At 34.2% G+C, this 19,684-nt stretch overlaps 1 protein-coding gene across 2 annotated transcripts in view; it reads right to left on the bottom strand.

Moving 5' to 3' along the window:
• Positions 1 to 19,684, bottom strand: part of KDM6A (lysine demethylase 6A) — a 213,940-nt gene that overhangs the window by 47,605 nt on the left and 146,651 nt on the right. The window contains exons 9-16 of one of the 2 annotated variants that reach the window (NM_001197185.1): positions 14,912 to 15,005; positions 11,894 to 12,020; positions 6,481 to 6,579; positions 6,117 to 6,336; positions 5,423 to 5,557; positions 4,817 to 4,972; positions 4,151 to 4,246; positions 2,116 to 2,511 (exon numbers count right to left, since the gene is read on the bottom strand). In NM_001197185.1, coding sequence (NP_001184114.1) covers positions 2,116 to 2,511; positions 4,151 to 4,246; positions 4,817 to 4,972; positions 5,423 to 5,557; positions 6,117 to 6,336; positions 6,481 to 6,579; positions 11,894 to 12,020; positions 14,912 to 15,005 — 1,323 coding nt within the window. The remainder of the gene's footprint in view (positions 1 to 2,115; positions 2,512 to 4,150; positions 4,247 to 4,816; positions 4,973 to 5,422; positions 5,558 to 6,116; positions 6,337 to 6,480; positions 6,580 to 11,893; positions 12,021 to 14,911; positions 15,006 to 19,684) is intronic. The other variant, NM_001197186.1, reaches the window with a different exon arrangement.

The raw sequence follows: 19,684 nt of genomic DNA, 5'->3' as shown, positions 1-19,684 counted from the left end.
TCCTCACTTGGCTTCCAGGGAATCACTCACATTCTCCTAGATCTCCTACTACCACCTCACAGGTCACTCCCCTTCTAATCTTCTTTACTAGTTCTTCAATTTCCTGACCTATCACACTGGAATGCTCTAAGGCTCACAGTCTTGAATCTTCTTCCTCCATCTACTCACTACCCCCTCTATACCTCCTGCATGGTGATCTCACCCAGACTCATCCATCCCTTGAGTTGAGTCAGGCTAGCTTGGACTCCCCTCTCTCACACCCCACTCTATTAGCTAATCCCATCAGTTCTAACTTCCAAATGAATCCAAAAGCTGACCGCTTCTACTGTTGCCATTCTGGATCTAGCCACCACCTCTTATCTTGGATTACAGCAATATATCTCCAAATCGGTCATATCATTTTTACCTTTGCCTCCTTTAGTCTATCCACAGAACACCAGAGAAGATCTAGTTAAAAACTAAGTCAGAACATGTTATTCCTCCACTCAAAACTCCCCTACAATTTCTCATGTAACACACAATAAAATTCAATACCCTTAAAATGGCCTACAAGGCTGAACATGATTTAGCCAGCTTGTTTCCAGCTGGACATTTACCTCCCTTCTCACCCTTTGTTGGCCTGGCTCAGCCATGCTTGCCACCTTGATTTGACTCAAAAAATGCAAAATACACTCCCTACCATAGGGCCTATTGCTCTTTGCTGTTCCCTGGACTTGTAAAATTCTTATCACAAATACCTTCAAGGCTCACTTCTATAACTCCTTCAGGTCTTTATTCACGTCACCTTCCAGTGAAGCCTTCCCGGACCTTCCTGTGAATCCTCTACCACTGATCTCTAGTGCTCCCCAGCTCCTCTTTCTAATACACTTTTCCAGAGAACTAATCAGATCATTACCTAATGTTCTATATAGACTGTTTTATTGTTTTTTAACTTGCATGAATTGAGACATTTTTGTGTGTTTGTGGATTTATCCCCAGAACCTGAAATAGGACATGGACATAGTACGTGCTCAACATTTAAGAATAAATTAAACTTCTAATCATAATAGAAGGGATGGTCCCAGCAACAGTAGTACCTCAAGAATAAACTTCAAAGTCTTAGAAAAGGAAATTATCTCAGTTTGATCAATAACATAAGGCTAACTAGCAGTAAGTCAAATATTTCTTAAAATGGACTAATAAAAGTACAAATAATTTGGCAATGTGTGTTGGCAAATTTTTCTTTTTTTTTTTGATGCTTACTCTTTGACCCTTCAGTTCTACTTTGAAACACCTGTTCCATGGAAACAATCCAAAACATAGGGGAAACTATGTGCATGAATATTTAGAAGTAAAAACTAAGAAATTATATGTCTAACAGTGAACTGAGTAAAATATGGCAGGTATCTTTGATAGAAATAATGTTCATGAAATCCATTATTCTGTTCTGAAAACTTCAAGGGCTCCACTTTGCCTTTGAGACAGATAGGCAACTTTCTCTACCTTCCTCAGCCTCATATTTCACCCCTCCTTCTTCATAATCTATACTCTAGGAGCACTTTACCAACTCTCCCCACTCCCAAATTCTCTAATTTCTGGAGACTCCAACATCTTAGTTTATGTGCCTTCCTAGGTACTCTGGCAACACTTTTCACCAAAGTTATGCTTCACAGTAATTTATAGTAACCGCTTCTCTAATGGTCTTTTTCACCCACCACAGTGAATATCTAAAACTTAGCATAAGCACCTGATCTTAAGTAGGTAATATATGTAGAAATGAACTAAGTAGCATTACATAAATGTTTATGCCATTGTAAATTAACAGTAAATTTTTGGGGACTGTATGATCTATTTTTTTTTGGGGGGGGGGGAAGTTCCAAGATTATGTGGGTGTGTATGTGTGCGTGTGCATGGGAGAGAATTTTATAATGGAGAAGAAAACATATTTGTGTGTGTGTGTGTGTGTGTGTATGTGTGTATAGGGAGTCAAAATGTAGCTAATAACATTATAGTACTGTAAAATGCTTATAAAAACAGTTCTTCAAACTTCTATTTCTTTTCCTCTCAAAATACATAATATCAAATAAAGACAACTATTATGTGAGGAGCCAACAAGGCAGTTAGTCCTTCTATTACCTGAGTGGAGTTAGATAGTTGGTTTTTCCACGGCTCCTCTGCGCTGCTGGTCAGGTTTGTGCGGTTATGAGGTAGAGTGAGTGCGTTTCGCTGCAGGTAAGGCACGTTTCCATTACTTCCACTTCCTGTTATGTGATTATTGCCTATCAATATAGTGTCTGTACTCCCCAGCGTTCTTGATGTGCTACAGGGAACATGGCCTGCAGAAAAGGGTCCGTTGGCCAAAGGCTGCCCAGGGCAGGCAGGGCGGACTCCAGGCTGAGAGACGCTAGGCACTCTGGTCAGAGCAAGCTGTGGCTGCTGGCCAGAGACTGAGTTTGTAGGCAGTGATGAGTCAGCTGTTGGCCCATTAGGAATTCCAGTAGATCGTACCTGTGCAACTCCTGTTTGTCTCATCTGTGAAAAAGCAAATGAAAAATAAATGCTGTAGTGTGGCCCATAAGGTAGAGAACTGGAATATGAAGGTGTATAACCAGGTAATCTCTGATTTTACCCTAACATTTAATTTCTCTAGGTTGAAAAATACAGTTTTAGAAACAAGAAATTTTGTTTGTTCATATTTAGATTAGCTTCCTCAGAAAAGCAGAAATCTGTTTTGAGAAACATCTCTTTAGTAATGATAAAAGAAAGCAGCTGAAAATTATGAAAACTTTGGAATTTATAGGTCTTTTTCCTTAAGCACAAAACAGGGGTTATCAAATTTTCATTCTAGTGTATTTATATGCCAGACCCTCCAAACTAAACAAGTCCTAAAAAATCTCACCTCAGTTTAGGATAGTTTGTTAAGTATTCAATAATATGAATAAACTCTTGGAACACAGGCAAAATAGCATGTAAATACATAACAAAATACCCAGTCTTATGCTCAAAATTAAATTTACAGCTGTTTTTACCTAAAAATTTCTGTCCATTATTAGTAGTTTAAGAAGTAAGATTACTAAATTCCACCAAATACTGGCAGAAAGAAGTGGGCATGAACATGCTCTAAAAGGATGTTTTAGTCAAGAAAAATACTCAAAATTCTAACAAATTTTAGGGGAAAAAAATGCTATACACACTTGGTGTTGTTGCATTAAGACAAACTGACTTTCCAGCTGTTCCAGCATCAGTTTCTGTGCTGGATTTAAGTTATTTCTATTTGCACGGAGCTGTTCCAAGTGCTAGAAGAAGAAGAAAGGAGAATACAGTCAAAGGCATATCTAAGAAACCAGCTCAAGCTCACTATTCTAAGCAACCTTGTCCTGAAATGACTAGACCAACTCAGAACTGCTGTCTAGCCAAAGATAGATTCCTGGTCAATGGCAATCAACCCCAGGATGAAGCCCTTTAAGAAGTTTGAGAAGGTAAGAAATAAACATTCATCTAAAGAGATTTACTATAATGTGATATTTGAGACAAATGGGCATAAAATTTTACTCGTTAAAACAGTATTTTTCAGTATTTACACAGAAAGTTCTTTAAGCTTAAAAATGCATGACAAGTACACTCAATGTAGCACCGTTTAGAAAAGGAAAGTTTGAAGATAGCCTGACTATCCAAAACTAGTGCTCTGCTTAAATAAAGGTGTGACACCTACATAAAGAAATATACTGTAGCTATAAAAGAACAAAGAAGCTCTTTACATACTGACATGGAAAGGTCTATAAAAATACATTGTTAAGAATACATATAGCATTCTACCATTTAGGTAAAAAAGGAGAAAAATAATAACAACGAAAGAAGGAGGATACATATTTGCTTGTACATGCATGACATATCTGAGGAAAGATAGGTAAACTAATAACACTAGCTGGCTGTTAAAAGGAGAACTAAGTGGGTAGGAGCAGGAGCTGAAAGAATTTATACAGTCTATAATCGTATCGATGCAGTTTGAGCCATATGAATATACTACCTGTTTAAAAGTGTGTTTTACTTATGTGCATATTAATTGGATTTACTGCTATTCAACTTGAAGAATACTTAAAAATTTAAAGTTTACTGCTTTTACTCTTTTTTTAAGAGGAAAAACAATCTGTCTAAAGTGTATCTTACATACCTGTAATTTCTGTGGTGTCAAACACCACGAATGAGCTTGTTGCTGTACTGGAGGATGTGACACTGCATGGCCACTACTCCAATTATCAGAAGTATTCTGAGGAAAATTTAAAAAAAAAAAAAAAAAATTAAAGAATATTTGGTTAAATCCATAGAGTTACTAACAATGACTAATGAAGGCCAAATGACTATGAACTGGAATATTTACATATAAAACATGTTATGACATTAAATTCTTTTAAAGATAATTTTACATGCATAATAAATTTGGGAGATCGTAAATTTAAAACAAAAATATTGATTCTTTAATAAGCCACCCAAAAAGGCCCACCCCTAAACTATGGCCCAAATGGCTAACCTAAATAGCACACTGTCCACTAGATTCAACAATAAATTTATCTCAATGTCAGGAGAAAAGTGATGATGAGAAGTGTGTTGAGATCTTAACGGCAGGGAGATGAATAAAATGATTTGATGAATGCAAATTTATCCCTACTTTCTATATTTAATATGATGCTAAGAATCTGGGATGGAAAAACTCAAACCTTTCACTCTTTGATGTCCACAGATTTAAAATAAAGGACAAAATATATTCAAACTGCACAAGTACAGGGCAGTTAGGAGTTTCCTTTTTGACTGGGATTTTCTATTTCTCTAAAACATATACCTTTGTTGGACTAGATGTTCTTTTCCTCTTGGCAGGACTGGACAGGTCATCTACTTGGCTAGAAGGAATCATGTGTAGTGGCAAGGACTGCTGTGAAATTGGTGTTTGACTGAGGCCTAATACAGGTTCAGTATTTGGATGATGAGGTTTACATGCCTAAGAATCACAGAAGGAAGACAAAAATAGGGTTCTATATATTCTTAGTTCATTCCTTCAAATTATAAAACTTTACAAACTGCATACTTTTCAAAGCTATGTGGACATCGCTGATTGCAATTATTGAAAATCAAAATCAAATGACTCATCAATGGAGGAATGTGTACCTTCCTTTGAAAAACTGCTTTAAAAATTAAACAAACCACTGTAGCATTATTTTAAGATATCTCCTTCAAAATCATGAAAATGCACAAAGGTTCTAAATTGGCACCCCAAAATTTCTTCCCGTATCAGAGGGAGTTTTATTTTGATCTAGAATCCCTTTGCAATTAAAGCAAAAGGCTTTTCATTAATAAAAGCCTCCTGTACTTAGTAAAATACGCTTGACCACTATAGATTGAAAAGAACCCTTAAAGCTGGGCACCTGCAGAACATAACCCAACTTCTCACCTGCTGTGCTGTGTTCATGGCACCCTGCCTGGAGGTAAGCTCTGCGGGGATTGGTAGGCTCCACGCCTCCTCAATACTAGGAAGTAATTTAGTTTTATTCTGTAGACTACCTTGTGGAAGGTTACACAACTGAGCCTAGGAAAAATTATGTAAAAAGCAAATTTAACACAAGCCTACTTGAGTAAGAGCAAGTCCACTATATCTTCCTAAATGCTATAACTAATTGTTTTTAAAAGAAAATAGATTCTTAATTTGGGGTTTCAGAAAGATACTGAGTATAAAGAGGGTAACCGGAATATAAACCTTTGTGAGAATTAAAACAAAGCTAAGCTCTGTTTTCAGAGTTCTCATAGCTGTCTTCTCATGAAACTCCAAGCAAGAGTGAAAGACAGTGTTTGTGTTCTTTTTTTCTAAAATGCTATGACAACTTAAAAATGTAGACAGTACATAGAAAAAAATTATGTAAATTAATATGCATCAACAGTAAATGTGCAAAAGATCATCTTTTAAATACTGCATATCTTACTTAAAATGAAAAGTAAAATAATATTACAAGCTATGGTATGTTTACAAAATATGGAAACAAATTATAGACATCAAAACACAACTAGACAAACTTTCCAGCCACCCGCCTCCTGCCTGAGTGTCATGGGGAAACATGTGCCTTTAAAAAATTGCTATTTAAAAGTTTTACCTGTAAATACTTAATTCGTGCTGCAAGTGCAGAGGTATTACTACAACTTTTGCTTCTGGTTGCATTTAAGTAGCATTTAATGGCATCCTGAGGCTGGTTGCAGGATTCGTAGAGTGTGCCTAGGTCCATCCAGGCTGCAGCATGGCCATGGTCCAATTGTACAGCACAAATATAAGCCTGTAAAGCATCCATAGGCTGATTTTGCTGCTGATATAGCACGCTAGAAAGAGAAAGTAATAAAAAAAATAGGTCAACTAAGAAAAACTACTTAGCTTCATATGTGATATGAACTACCAAGTACATTACATATGATACAACTGGTGTATATCAAGTATGACACCATTAGTTTTATATGACGTCTTACCCTATTGAACACCATGTATCTGCACTTGCTTCTGATTTATCAATAGACTGCCTGTAAGATATAAAGGCATCCTGAACTTTCCCAATACTTGAATAGCACCTGAGAGGGGAGAGAAAAAAAAAATCCAGATAACTCAGTTAATACTGATTGATTAATCTGCTGAATAATGGACTACATATATCAAAGCAAATAAAAATATCCTAATAAGCTAACGTATTTCTGTGAATGTGTTTGTGTGTGTGTGTGTGTGTATATATATATATATATATATATAAATTGTGGTGTACATTATAATTAACCATTAAGTAAAATTTATTATAGTCTTTCTGATAAGTGCTAAAGCACACCGCATTAATGAATATTAAAATAATTAAAGACTATATTACTTCAATATATTGAGTTGAAAGCGCACACGTGCATACACATGCACGTGCCATTCCACTTAAATCATTTTATCTATTTATATAGCTTACATTCAGTAAAAATACAGAGTTAAAAACCAAAAAAAACATTCTATGTAAGACTTGCTGAATCAGATTTCAATTCTCCTTTCCTAAATAATATCCATGAGGTCAATCATTCTGTAATTCGTTAAAAAAATACAAATATTAAGACGCAATTAAGATCAAGCTAAATATCAAAATCAGTAATAGTAAGGTGAGTGCATTATTTCATGACACGTAAGGGTAGAAGGTATGATTAAAGTTTCAAGGACCTGGGACTCCTGAGTGGCTCAATGGTTGAGTGTCTGTCTTTGGCTCAGGGCATGATCCTAGAGTCCTGGGATTGAGTCCCACATCGGGCTCCCTGCATGGAGCCTGCTTCTCCCTCTGCCTATGTCTCTGCCTCTCTTTCTGTGTCTCTCATGAATAAATAAAATCTTTAAGAAAAAAAAGTTTCAAGGACCTGTCATTTTCTTAATGCAGATGTACCAGATGGATACACAGAGTAGCAGCTGAAACTATAAACACAGAAATTATTTTCTTAATGCCTGGCACTAAGGAAAAAAAAAAAAAAAAACCCAGTCCCTGACTTCAAGGAGCTTACAATTTAGTTGAGGGTTCAAGACAGATTACAAATGTCATGATGCTGCATCCTATGGCTGGCACAGACAATAACTGGTCTGAGAATTTAGGGTAGAAGACATCACAATACACACTACGGGATTTAGGAGAAGAAAGGGAAGGATAACATTAAGGAATCTGAATATGTATAGATGTATATCGTTTAGATCAGAGATTACCTATTATTAGCTAGTATGTGGCAATTTGACCATGAAAATAAAATGGAAAAACATATACATACATAAATTTTCCATTAAACCATTAAACTAATTAGTATTTATATTGTAACCAACTTATTCTGAAAAACAACTGGCTGAGTAAATAGCAAAAATTCTTAAATGTTTTTCCGTGCCCAAATAGCATATTTAGATCCTCATAATTATTCTTTGAAATGTTACTGATTCCTGTAATCTAAAAGTCTGGGAACTACTGATCCAGAAATGATGAGAGAAGGCATTTCAAAATGTTGTCTGAACAGTATGAGCAAAACCTAACGTATATAAGACAGCACAGATACAAAGAGTAGAGCATTATAAATTCAGCCCATGGATACCCTGAAGTTTTTGTTCTTCTAACAGGGGAAATAGTATCATGAAAGAACTTTATAGGAATATTAATCTGTTAACAGTGTGTAGGGATCAACTGAAAGGAAAATAGATTATGGACAGTAAAAAAGAAGGCAGCTATACTCACTGGTTTGGAACAGCCCAAAACTGGGGTCAAAGTAATGAGAGTGGCAAGAAAGAGAAAAGGAGAAATAGTAAACCAAAAAGACTAGATAAAGATTTTGTGATTGATTAGATAACCATGAGGGGAGAGGGGGGTTATAACAGATTTAAGGCTGAGCAAAGAGAGTTTGTTTGTTTGTTTGTTTGTTTGTTTATTTATTTATTCATTCATTTTAAAATATTTTATTTATTTATTCATGAGAGACACAGAGAGAGAGAGAGAGAGAGAGAGAGAGAGAGAGGCAGAGACACAGGCAGAGGGAGAAGCAGGCTCCATGCAGAGAGCCTGATGTGGGACTCGATCCTGGGATTCCAGGATCACGCCCTGGGCCGAAGGCAGGCGCCAAACCTCTGAGCCACTTAGGGATCCGAAGCAAAGAGAGTTTAGAAAAAAAAAAAGATGACCTCACTGGCAAAAATAAAAGGAGAAGAGACGATTTAAAAAAGAATGATGATGAATGAGGTTCAAAACATGCTTTCTTTGACGTGAGGTAAGAACAGTAAAACAGATAATGTTAGGTAAGGAATAGAGGATGTGGTCCTGAAATTTAATACTTTGAAATGTAGAAACCTAGATTCAGAACTCATCCATATAGAAGAGAGGGTTTAAGAACATAGGACAGTACAAGGGAAAGGTGAAAATAAGCTTAAGGAATCACTAATCTTGTGGTTTGGGCAATATGAAATGTCAGTGACTGAGGCAGAGAAGGCAGTGTCGGAGAGCACCTGCAACTTTTATGAAGGGAGAATTCAGGAGAAATCATTAATGATGCCAAACAGGGACAGACACTACAAAGGAAGGGAATGCTTAACAGATAGTAGTAAACACGTTGTGTTTGTCATTGTTAAATCAAAGTCAAATCTCAGATTTATAGACAAATTTACCTAACTACTGGGAGGAATAAGCAGTAATTCCCCAAACCAATGTTTCCATATTCCATTCCTACAAAGTGAAAACAGGAAACCAATGTACCCAAATACAGATGTCCCAATCTAACCACCAACCACTTTTCCTCTAATAAAACTTAACTAAGTCCCCCTGAGACAGCCTTGTGTCTCTGAAAAAGCAATGAGTGAACCTAGGCTCTAGTTCCTATTCTGGTGTAGTTACATGTGTGACTGTGACCTTGGACAGCACATTTTACTCCTCTGAACTCACCTTCTACATTTGCAAAATGACAAATTTACAGAGTGAAGCAGGTGACCTCCCTGGTCTCTTCTAGCTCTAACATTCTACAGTTCTGTGATAATAATGTCAATGATTAGTACTAGTATAAGAGTATTATCACATTACCCTTGTATTAGGATATACACAAGCCAAATGACATCTTCAACACAGACCTGAATGCAAAAGTAATAAAAAACCTTAGAAAATCCCAAAGCTATTTACTGATACTTGATGTCTTCATTGAAAGCTTTAATAACTTTTAAAACATATTTACTTATAAAAATTTTCTCACAACAAAACAGATTAGAAGCAACATATTAGAAGGCAATGAAAGGTCAAAAAAAGTAAAAAATTAATGAAAAAAGTCTAAAACGATTGTCAAATTAGGTTATTGGGGATAAAAAATGAACACCTAATATGATAATCTTGAACTCCAAAACAAATTAAACTGTGGTAAGTATCCTTTATATTTGAGAAATCGGTAAAGCATGTTGTATGTTTGGAAAATTTTATCTGGAAAAAATTCAAACAAAAGCATCTCAGTGGCTTAAAATGTAAAGTCAGGAAAAAAAAAAAAGTCCGTTAACTAAAATAAACAAAAACAAAAAACCCCTATTGTGAAATACTGCTCATTGAGCTGAAAATTACAGCATTACTAAAATAGTAATTTTAGATGTTAAAATACTAAAAAGACATCAACACTACTGTATTGTATTAAACTAATTATCTTAGGTCAAAAGGAAAATAATTTCTGGCATACACATCATTTAACCTGTATTAAAAGAAATGTTCATATGTAAATGTTAACACTAGAGGCGATGACTAGGCAGCTCCTACTTCCCAGTACTGGCCTCCTTTCCAGTCACCGTATGAGGCCTCCCACTGTGCAACATTAACACTAGCAATGGTGCTACCTCCAAACGCAAATGGTGTTGTCAGTTCATTTATTACATTTACTGAAAAGCCACTTTGCTAGGCGAGAATATACAAAGATGGTAAGATCCACTTTCTACTCCTAAATACCTTCAGTGAAAGAGAAAGAAAAAGTTTGGACTCTCCAGCTTTACTAGTGAGCAACCCAAATTAGATGATTTTATAAACCTTGGAAGGTATTAGAAAATTTCTGCTAACAATAGGTACTTTCCCAGCCGACTCTTATTGTACACTATTAATGACTAATCAAAATTTTATTTTAAAAAATCTTAATATTACTCCATCTCACACACACTTCACTAAATTTAAAGGAAAAATGAAACCATGCAAAACACTAAAACGTAATGTGATTATTTGGCAAACTCAAAAAGCTTCAAATTAAAATAGGATAATTGCAAAAAAATCATAAAATTGAAACCTTTAGGGTAAGAAGGTATCTAACAGATAATCTATAACCAGGGTTTCCCAACCTCAGCACTGACATTTTGGGTTAGATAATCTTTTGTCATAGAGGGCTGTCCCACTAGATGCCTGAAGCATTCCCCATAGTTGTGATAACCAAGAATCTCCAGACATTATAAAATGTCTCCTATGGGACAAGAGAGTCCCCTATTAAGACCAATGATCTAAAATAATCCTCTTATTTAATAGGTTAAAAGCATCAAGAAATTTAACATCAAGAAGTTTAACTGTACCATCCATGATTCCACATATAGTAGCTTACCTAAGGCTTGAATCCAAGTCTCTCAGCAATTAGTACATTGATCTTTCCACCGTACCACAAAAACTAAAACCGGTTAGGAACCAAATTATAATCTAATAATGGCCCCAAAATATAATCTATCAGATACATATACAAATGTATATGTATACAAATCTATGAAATACATATACATATCTGATTTCAGATAATCAGTAAGCACAATTTTGGGATTTAAAGTACAGAGAAAAGTTCATAAACTTGCAGAAAACTATTTTCATTATATGTCACTTTACTGTTCCAATAAGTCCAATAATAATGTATCTACTTTCTCACTGTGAGATTTTAAGTATAACGGATTTGAGACCTACTTTTAATCAAACTATGTCCATTCTAACGTATATACCATTATTCAAAATTACAAAGAGCAGGGTCCCATTGCCTACTGGTGGTCACCAGGCAGAATAAGAAATTAGTTCTGTTCTGTTAAACAGACATATAAATAAAATACTAGAAATCAGAAGAAAAGGCATTTAAATACTAGAATGAAGAACTACTATCTGATAAGACTTTTTAAAAACTAGCAACAATTCAAGTCAAATGAAAATCCAACAAGCAAAATAAGAAATGTCCTGGTAGACCAGATTATGCTGTGAGAAAACTACCACATTCAGAAGTTCTCTTTTATTTAACTTTCAAAAATCTTTGTGGTAACATATTTAAAGAGAGAAATACACTGTAAATGCAAGCAAACATTTTAGCTCATAATTCAAATCTCTTAGCTAGAATAAACAAAACCAAAACTTAAGTATAGTCTCACCTTCCAAGGAAATACCAGGACTGGCCAGAATTAGGATCTGCTTCCAAGGACTTTTGGAGATACTGAATAGCATAGCTTTCCTTGGTAGCTTTATCTCCCAGAAGATCTACAGTGTGATGCATCCAACCTATAGTATATGATTAAAAAATATTTACCTAAATGACTTAATTGTTCTTTAGTTTTTAAGAATACCAAGCAGAAAACACCTGAGAGTAAAAATTTTTTCAGTCAATTTTATTTAGTTTAGCATACACATTCCCAAAATTTAGAACTGTCAATTCTGATCATAAGAAGTCTGTTTCTCAAAGGAAGGTAGAGTCAAACCTATAAAGAACTTATTTCCAGAGAAACTGAAACAATATTAAGCACTTAGCAGATTACATTTAGTAGATTACAAACTACAGTTCCTCTTTTCTAATTTTGGTATTTGAAAAAATTCCAAGTTATGAAACAAAGAATATAAAGATGTTCAATTTTATTCAGTGCTCTATGTAAAACTTTACATACATTTTAAGACTCTCCAAGATAGTCTATTAACTCAGTGTTTATTTCCAAGGAAAATATAAGACCATTTAATCAATGATAGCTCAGAGTACAACACAAACATATAACCCTACCTCCCTGGCATTGGCCACATATATTCACAACTTACCTAGAATAAAAACTCTAAAGCATTCAACATTTAAAAAAAAAAAAAAAAAAAAACACACCCAAGGCTAAGAAAAGTATATTGAAATGGTGCAAATAAGAATGGGATAAAATGAGTACCACAAATGTTTAATAAATGTAAATAGTGCATAATCTCAATGATATGAGATTCTCAAAAAGTTGAATACACAGAGGCAGATAGTAGAATGGTAGTTACCAGGAATGGGGAGGTAGGGGAATGGGGAGATACTGGTCTAAGGGTACAAAGTTATAGTTATGTAGGATGAATAAGTCTAGAGAGTAATGCACAGTAGAATGACTGTAATTAATGATATTGTAATATATACTGGAAATTTGCTGAGAGAGTAGGTTTTGGGTGTATCACCACACATAAACAAATAGTAAACTATATAAGTAGATGGACATGTTGATTAGCTTGACAATACTAATCATTTCACTATGTATAGGTATAGCAAAACATCATGTTGTACACTTTAATATGCATAATTTTGATAGGATAGAGAAAGGGAAAGGGAAAAGGGGGAAGGAAAGGAAAGGGCGATGCAAGCAATCAAAAGATTGGATCATGAAATACTGTATTCTAAAACCTTCAAGACACGCAGGAATAATTTGGTTTAATTTGCTGGGCAAATTATATTTCAGTTGCAGATCAATTCAAGTGCATAAAATCAGCTCTGTTCTTTGTATATAGTCCATATTTTATATAACAAATAAGGACCCTTATTTTCTGACATTTATTATAGTTGCTGTGCTCCAAAATATTATTTTTTTTATTTTTTTTATTTTTTTATTTTTTCCAAAATATTATTTCAAGGAGATTGAGTTACTATGTTTTATGGAAATACACGTCAATCATTACATTTACATTTATTCATCTGTTCCTCCTTTATTCCCTATTACTAGTAAGAATGGAACCTAGAGAAACAAGCTCTAAAAGGAGCTGCTTAAGCAGCAGTGACAAGCAAGTAGGAAGAACTGATGTGCAGACATAAGTTAGACTTAATTAGGAGAAGTATTTTTCCTTTCAAAACTTATTATAGTTATACACTCTGGAATATGGTAAGCCAATGTCAAAGAGGACAGGTGATTCAGATAAAATTGAAAACTATTTTGATCTATTTCTTAAATTTAAAAGGGGTATGTACATTTTTGCTATTGACATATTCTTCACTGCAGCTAAAATGCATAAAAACGTATAAATAGTGTGAATTTAAAAAAACCATTCATATTCAAATATTAGCTGAATGAGTAAGCTGCCTTATGCTAAAGGCATTTTGTTCTTTTTACTTAAGAACTAGCACAAAACCTTTACTGCAAATGTTTTAAGTTTTTTTTAAAGATTTTATTTAGTTGAAAGAGTGTGCACACATGAGTCGGGGAGGGATAAAGAGAGAGGAATAAACTTGTTTTAATTTAAAGATACAAATTCACACTACTCAAACATGATCTGTAAACTTATTTTAAAAGTATTCAAATACTTCTATAATTTTTAAAAGTATGGATAACTCACATAAAATTCTAACCAGAGATTAAATTAAAAAGAAAGCTAAAATCCAAAGTTTTATATTATATTAGGGCAATGTGTCCATTTTGATTAATTAATCATATAATATGTATCAGTATCATGAAGATCAGTGATAAACTCTAGGCTTAAGTGATTTTTAACATTATATAAAAATAGTCACATTGTGAAAATATTCATATTCCTACAACACTAGTTACAAATTAAGAATAAATTATTGCCCAGACCAAAAACAAATAAACTAAAAATTGGGGGAAAGGGGGACACCAAAATAACACCTACAAGAAACATGACTCAGTAACTACACAAAACTAAACATAAGGAACTCAATCACTCTCTTGGTCAGTGACATATTACATCTAAATGGCTACATTTCTTCATCCTCAACGTTAGAATAGAATTACATGTAAACAAAAACTCTACTGTTAGATGTTCCACAACTTTTAAACGAACTGTTTTAGTTAATATTATTGACAGAGCTGTGAAAGCAAGCTGACCAACCACTAAGTAATTTTACACAAATCACTTAACTTCATTCAGTGCTAAGCATATTTGGCACAAAGGAAGTATTCAACTCCCTTTACCCATAGGTTAAGTACTAGAGAATAATTCTGAGAATTTAAAAAGACTAGCTGTACTGAAGAACTATAATGAGATGGACAATGCTTGGCTGAAGGTGGAAATATGCTGAGTTCAGTTAATTCTATCAACTCTGGGTAAAAGAAGAAAAAAGAATAGAATACATGAGCCACGTATTTGCCATCCTTGACATGTAAAAATCATAAAGAGAAATACTTATAATACACTAAATGTACACTATTACATACCTAACTGTTGTAAGACAGTTGCCTTTACTTGTGCAGAAAGGTTTTCCGTCTGCAAAAGTTGTTCATAAGCTTCCTTTGCAGAATGATACTTCCTCTAAAGAGCAGAAAAAAGAGATTTAAAGAAAAATAAATTGGGATCTTTAAAGAATTAGCTCATATATTAAGATCTACTACTTAATACTAAACAAAGAGAGACTTACTACATAATACTGATACTTTAGCATACTTCTTACAACCAACTAAAAGAAAAAAGTGCTATTCCATTACTGACTGTTCCCGTAACACTAGACACTTGTGGATAATTGGCAATGTTTCAGAGTAACGCCAGTAAAACATTCAATACAATAAAGTATTAAAATATGCCTTTTAAAGAATTTGCCAAATCAATTGTATAATCATCTCAACTTATTTAATAACAAATAATTTCATCCTTATTTAGTAACACCGATGAAGCTAGAGAAGTATTTTACCTTCAAGTGCTTAATCTGTCTATAACCATCAAGTTTCCAAGCAACAGAGCATATACCAAAAACGCTTTAAAAAATCTAAGTGCAAAAGGAGTTAAAATCTAAGTTTAAATGATACACTGCTAGATATCCTACGGAAAAAATGTATAATATGTATGACTTTAAAGATACCAAAACTCTAGTACTTATAGAGTAACAGCATTCACAACATCTAAGGTTCCATAGGCAAATCTCTAAATGAAACTATTTACCTGTAGTCCTCTTCCCCCCCAAAAGTACTAATGTGACGGAAACCAATTATTGCTACAATCATAAAGCTTAAGACAACTCCTCCAAGAAAAAGGGGAAGGGGGAAGAGGGATAAGCCAACAAAAGAAAACCTCATAAAAATTACCTTTAAAACATACTCAGCAGAACAATGGATTGAAGTGGCTTTTATTCATTAACAGCAATAGTCCATAGCTGCCTGAGCAAACAAATTCTTCTCAACAAAAACACAGGTAGAAAAATACAAAACTAGATGTAGGAGCCTCAGGCAAACCACTGAAACTATGATTCAACATCCATTAAAACAGTTAATACCTAATCTTTCTATCTGGAGTTGTTCTAAGGATCAAATGAGATAAGCAAAGAGCCAGAGAAACAAATAAGGAGCTACATGAATACAGTATGTCAACACAGGAAAGATATGAAAGAACTGGCCACTGGGATTAACAGAAGTTACTACATAAACTTCTACTCATCACTAAAATTAGTTCCCCCCTAAATATTAATCTGATCACAAAAAGTCATTTAGACAATTAATACAAGAAAAGGACCAAATTATCCAACTCAATTCCTTCAAACGATATGCTAAAACATACTTCCAAACACAAGTGTTAAAAAAAAAAATACAACATATTTAAAAAACTGGTTCCATCACATTGCATCCACATAAAGTTCGATTTCTACCTCATATCATATATAGGCAGTAGTATAGGAGAGAAAAAAATGTAGGAGAATATTTCCTTGAGATGGTAAAGAATTTATTTGACATGGCCAAAACAATGCAAATCATAAGGAAAAGTAAAGATGTGATATAAAACACACAGCAGAAAAATAAGCAATGGGCACAAAACCAACACATAACAGGTGAAAAACATGTGAACAAGTGTGTATCTCTAGAAATCAGAAAATGCAAGTTTAAATGAGATATTACCACCATCAGATTGGCAAACATAAGAAAGATGGGTAATTCAAGTCTTTTGGAGATGTGAGTGAAGGAAAACATCCATGCCCTGCTGGAAGGGCATTCACTCATGAAATTAGGTATGTAAATATGCTACAATCCAGCAAGCTCACTCTTGGGACACAGATTCCAAAGAAACCTTTCCACAGATAATGCTCTAAATGGTACTGTTTATAGTATCAGGAACTGGGGTCAACTTAGGTCTATGTCAGTCACAAGGGAGTGAACAAGAAATATGATGGATGTTTATACTAGAACAATAAGCAGCAACTAAATATGGCATATAAAAAGCAACATGAGTTTATCTTTAAAGGTGTTTTAAGTTTTGCCTCTGGTAATGCTGGAGTAGCTGTTCCACAGATAGCATTCAGTTCCGGATAAAATATAAAAGTCAACTATCAGATAGCCTAGAAAGAAACCAAAATGAGGTGAAAACCAGAGGCACTAACTCTTAGGGAAAGGGAATGGCACTGGAAGAGTAACCCCTTTTTACTAGGATTTTCACCTGAGAGCAGGCCTTAGTTGGTGCCTGGTTGGCTAGAATTCAAAAATGAGCAATCTCACTAGCTTGAAAAATCAGGGGACAGATTTTGAGGCTATCAGAAGAGCTGGAAGTAAGGGGAGAAAGAGCCCAGGGAGGAGAGTGAAAGAAAGAAAACACCAAATTCTGCAATTAAACTCTGCCTAAATCTCTTGTTGACTGCTGAACTATGCATGAATAAAACAGATGTCCAGCAGCCTAAAAGAACTAAAGAGACATTTCAGCCACTGTCTACTATAGGGGTGACCACATTTAGAGTGTGACTTGAGCAAAATTAACTGGCTGATACAAAACAAAAACATCAATCTTCAGAAAAATACAACAAAGTCATTCCACAATATATTATTCATGATAATGGAAGATTCCACCTATGTTCAAAAGAAAAGGGAATTAATGAAAATCATCCATGAAATTACTAAAATGAAATTTGTAAATAATTTTAAAGCAGCCATTTTAACAATGTTCACAGACATTAAGAAAAATATCATAATAAATGAATGGGCAAGAAATTAGAGCATGGAAAGAAACAAAAATTCTAAAACTGAAAAATATCTGAAATTAAAAAAAAAATCACTGGATAGACTGAATAGATTGGAGACTTAAAAATAAAGCCATCCAAAAATAAATGAGGCAGTAGCAGTCTATCATACATGTAGTTGGGAGTCCAAGAAGAAGGGAGAAAGAATGGGGCAGAAAAGATATAATGGCAGAGAGCTTTCCTGAACTGAGGAGAGACATCAAATCCCATATCCAAAAGACTAAGAAAACCACAAAGGGAAAAAAACAAGTCCCTGGGCACTTCATAATTAAATTCTTAAAAACCAAATGGAAAGAACACTTTGAAAACAGCCAGAGAAAAACACCAAAATACAAAGGATACAACAAGAAATTAAATATAATGGACTACACATTCCAAATTAAATATAATGGACTAGACATTCCAAACAAAAAAGACAAGTCCAGAAAAGATTTAGAAAAGAGCCAAAAATATATTGTAAGAGATGCACTTTACATATAAACACACAAGAAGGTTGAAATAAAAGGTTGAAAAAGACACCATGTAAACACTAAGCATTAGAAAATTGACATGAGCAGATTTGGGTCAGATTAAATAGTCTTCAAGGCAAAGATTATTACCAGAGATAAAAGAGTATTTCATAATGATACAGAACTAGTACATCAGACATAACAAAAGACCTTCAAAATACATGAAAAGACCAATAGAATTAACATTGATAAAATACTATCTAATCTACATAATTTATTCCAATTTCACCAACTGTCCAACTAATGTCCCTTTTCTGGCCCAAGATATAATCCAAGACATTCCATACTGTGGTCAGGTAGCATGTCTCCTTATTTTCTTCCAACCTGGGACAAATTCTCAGTTTATTTTCAGTACCCTGATACTCATAAAAAGTACTGGCTAGTTACTTTGAAGAATGTCCCTTGGAAATTAGTAAGTACCACCTTGTAAGGAAAAATTCATCATTCTTCATTCATTCATCAAAACTCTAGAGTAAGAAAAAAGTGTCCCCTTTTTTCATTTATTTGCCATTTATATTCACAATCCATAGCATCAACAATTCATTTACAAATGAATATAAATTCAAATAGAAATATACAAATAAATTCATTTATATTCACTTACTTATGGAATTTATATAGATTTATATAGAATTATTCATTTCAGTATGAGCTAAAACAATTCATTCTGTACTTTATATTTCATTATTATATTTAGTTTCTAAACTTGTGTCCGATTTGTTGATTAGAAACCCCAACCCCTCAAGTTGACTGTGTTCTTTCCACACACCCTCATCATTTTTTGAGCACTTCTTTATTTTGTGGCGCAAAATGTTCTAAAGCTCATCTTGTAATTTCCTTGCCTAAGCCCTAGACTCACCCACTTCTCCCCCAGGAATCCCTGGTTCCATTTATATTTAATATAGTATTTAGAAACAAAGATCTGGGTGCTCACATATTCAATGTTGCTGGGCTGGGTTATTGCCTCCAACTTCTCCCAGCAAACACAGCTAGAAAATATATTTATGTGTATACTAACACACACACATACATACACACACAGAGGCCCATATTTCTAACCAACTACTCATACTCATAAATAAACATATATTCATAATCATACCTCCAATTACAATCCAACACCAGAGTTCAGTCTTGCCTTGCCTTTCCGTATTTGTAAGTACTGACAGTGAAAAACCTGGTTCTCATTATCCATAATACATTTGCTAATTCTTAACATTCACATAAAGTAGTTACAGAATTCCTAATCCATACCACTGTGACAAAGTTAATTGTAGTACAGGATTTGTTTACAGTTCTTGTCTCCAGCTTTAGACTATAGTCAAAATACTACTCTCTAAAGTTACTTAGGTTAGTTCTTTTCATATCCACCCCCTTCACTATACTTATGTTATTCATTAGTTAGGTTCATTTGTTACTGTCTGCATTCTATTTTGGGTTAACTCACATCCTTGGTGGTCCCAATTATTCAACTAATTTTGGGATATGAG

Source organism: Canis lupus, chromosome X (assembly GCF_011100685.1).
Source record: "Canis lupus familiaris isolate Mischka breed German Shepherd chromosome X, alternate assembly UU_Cfam_GSD_1.0, whole genome shotgun sequence".
In the NCBI taxonomy this organism is placed as follows: Eukaryota; Metazoa; Chordata; class Mammalia; order Carnivora; family Canidae; genus Canis; species Canis lupus.
Note: the sequence above shows the minus strand (reverse complement) of the source record. Positions and strands in the feature narration are given on the sequence as shown.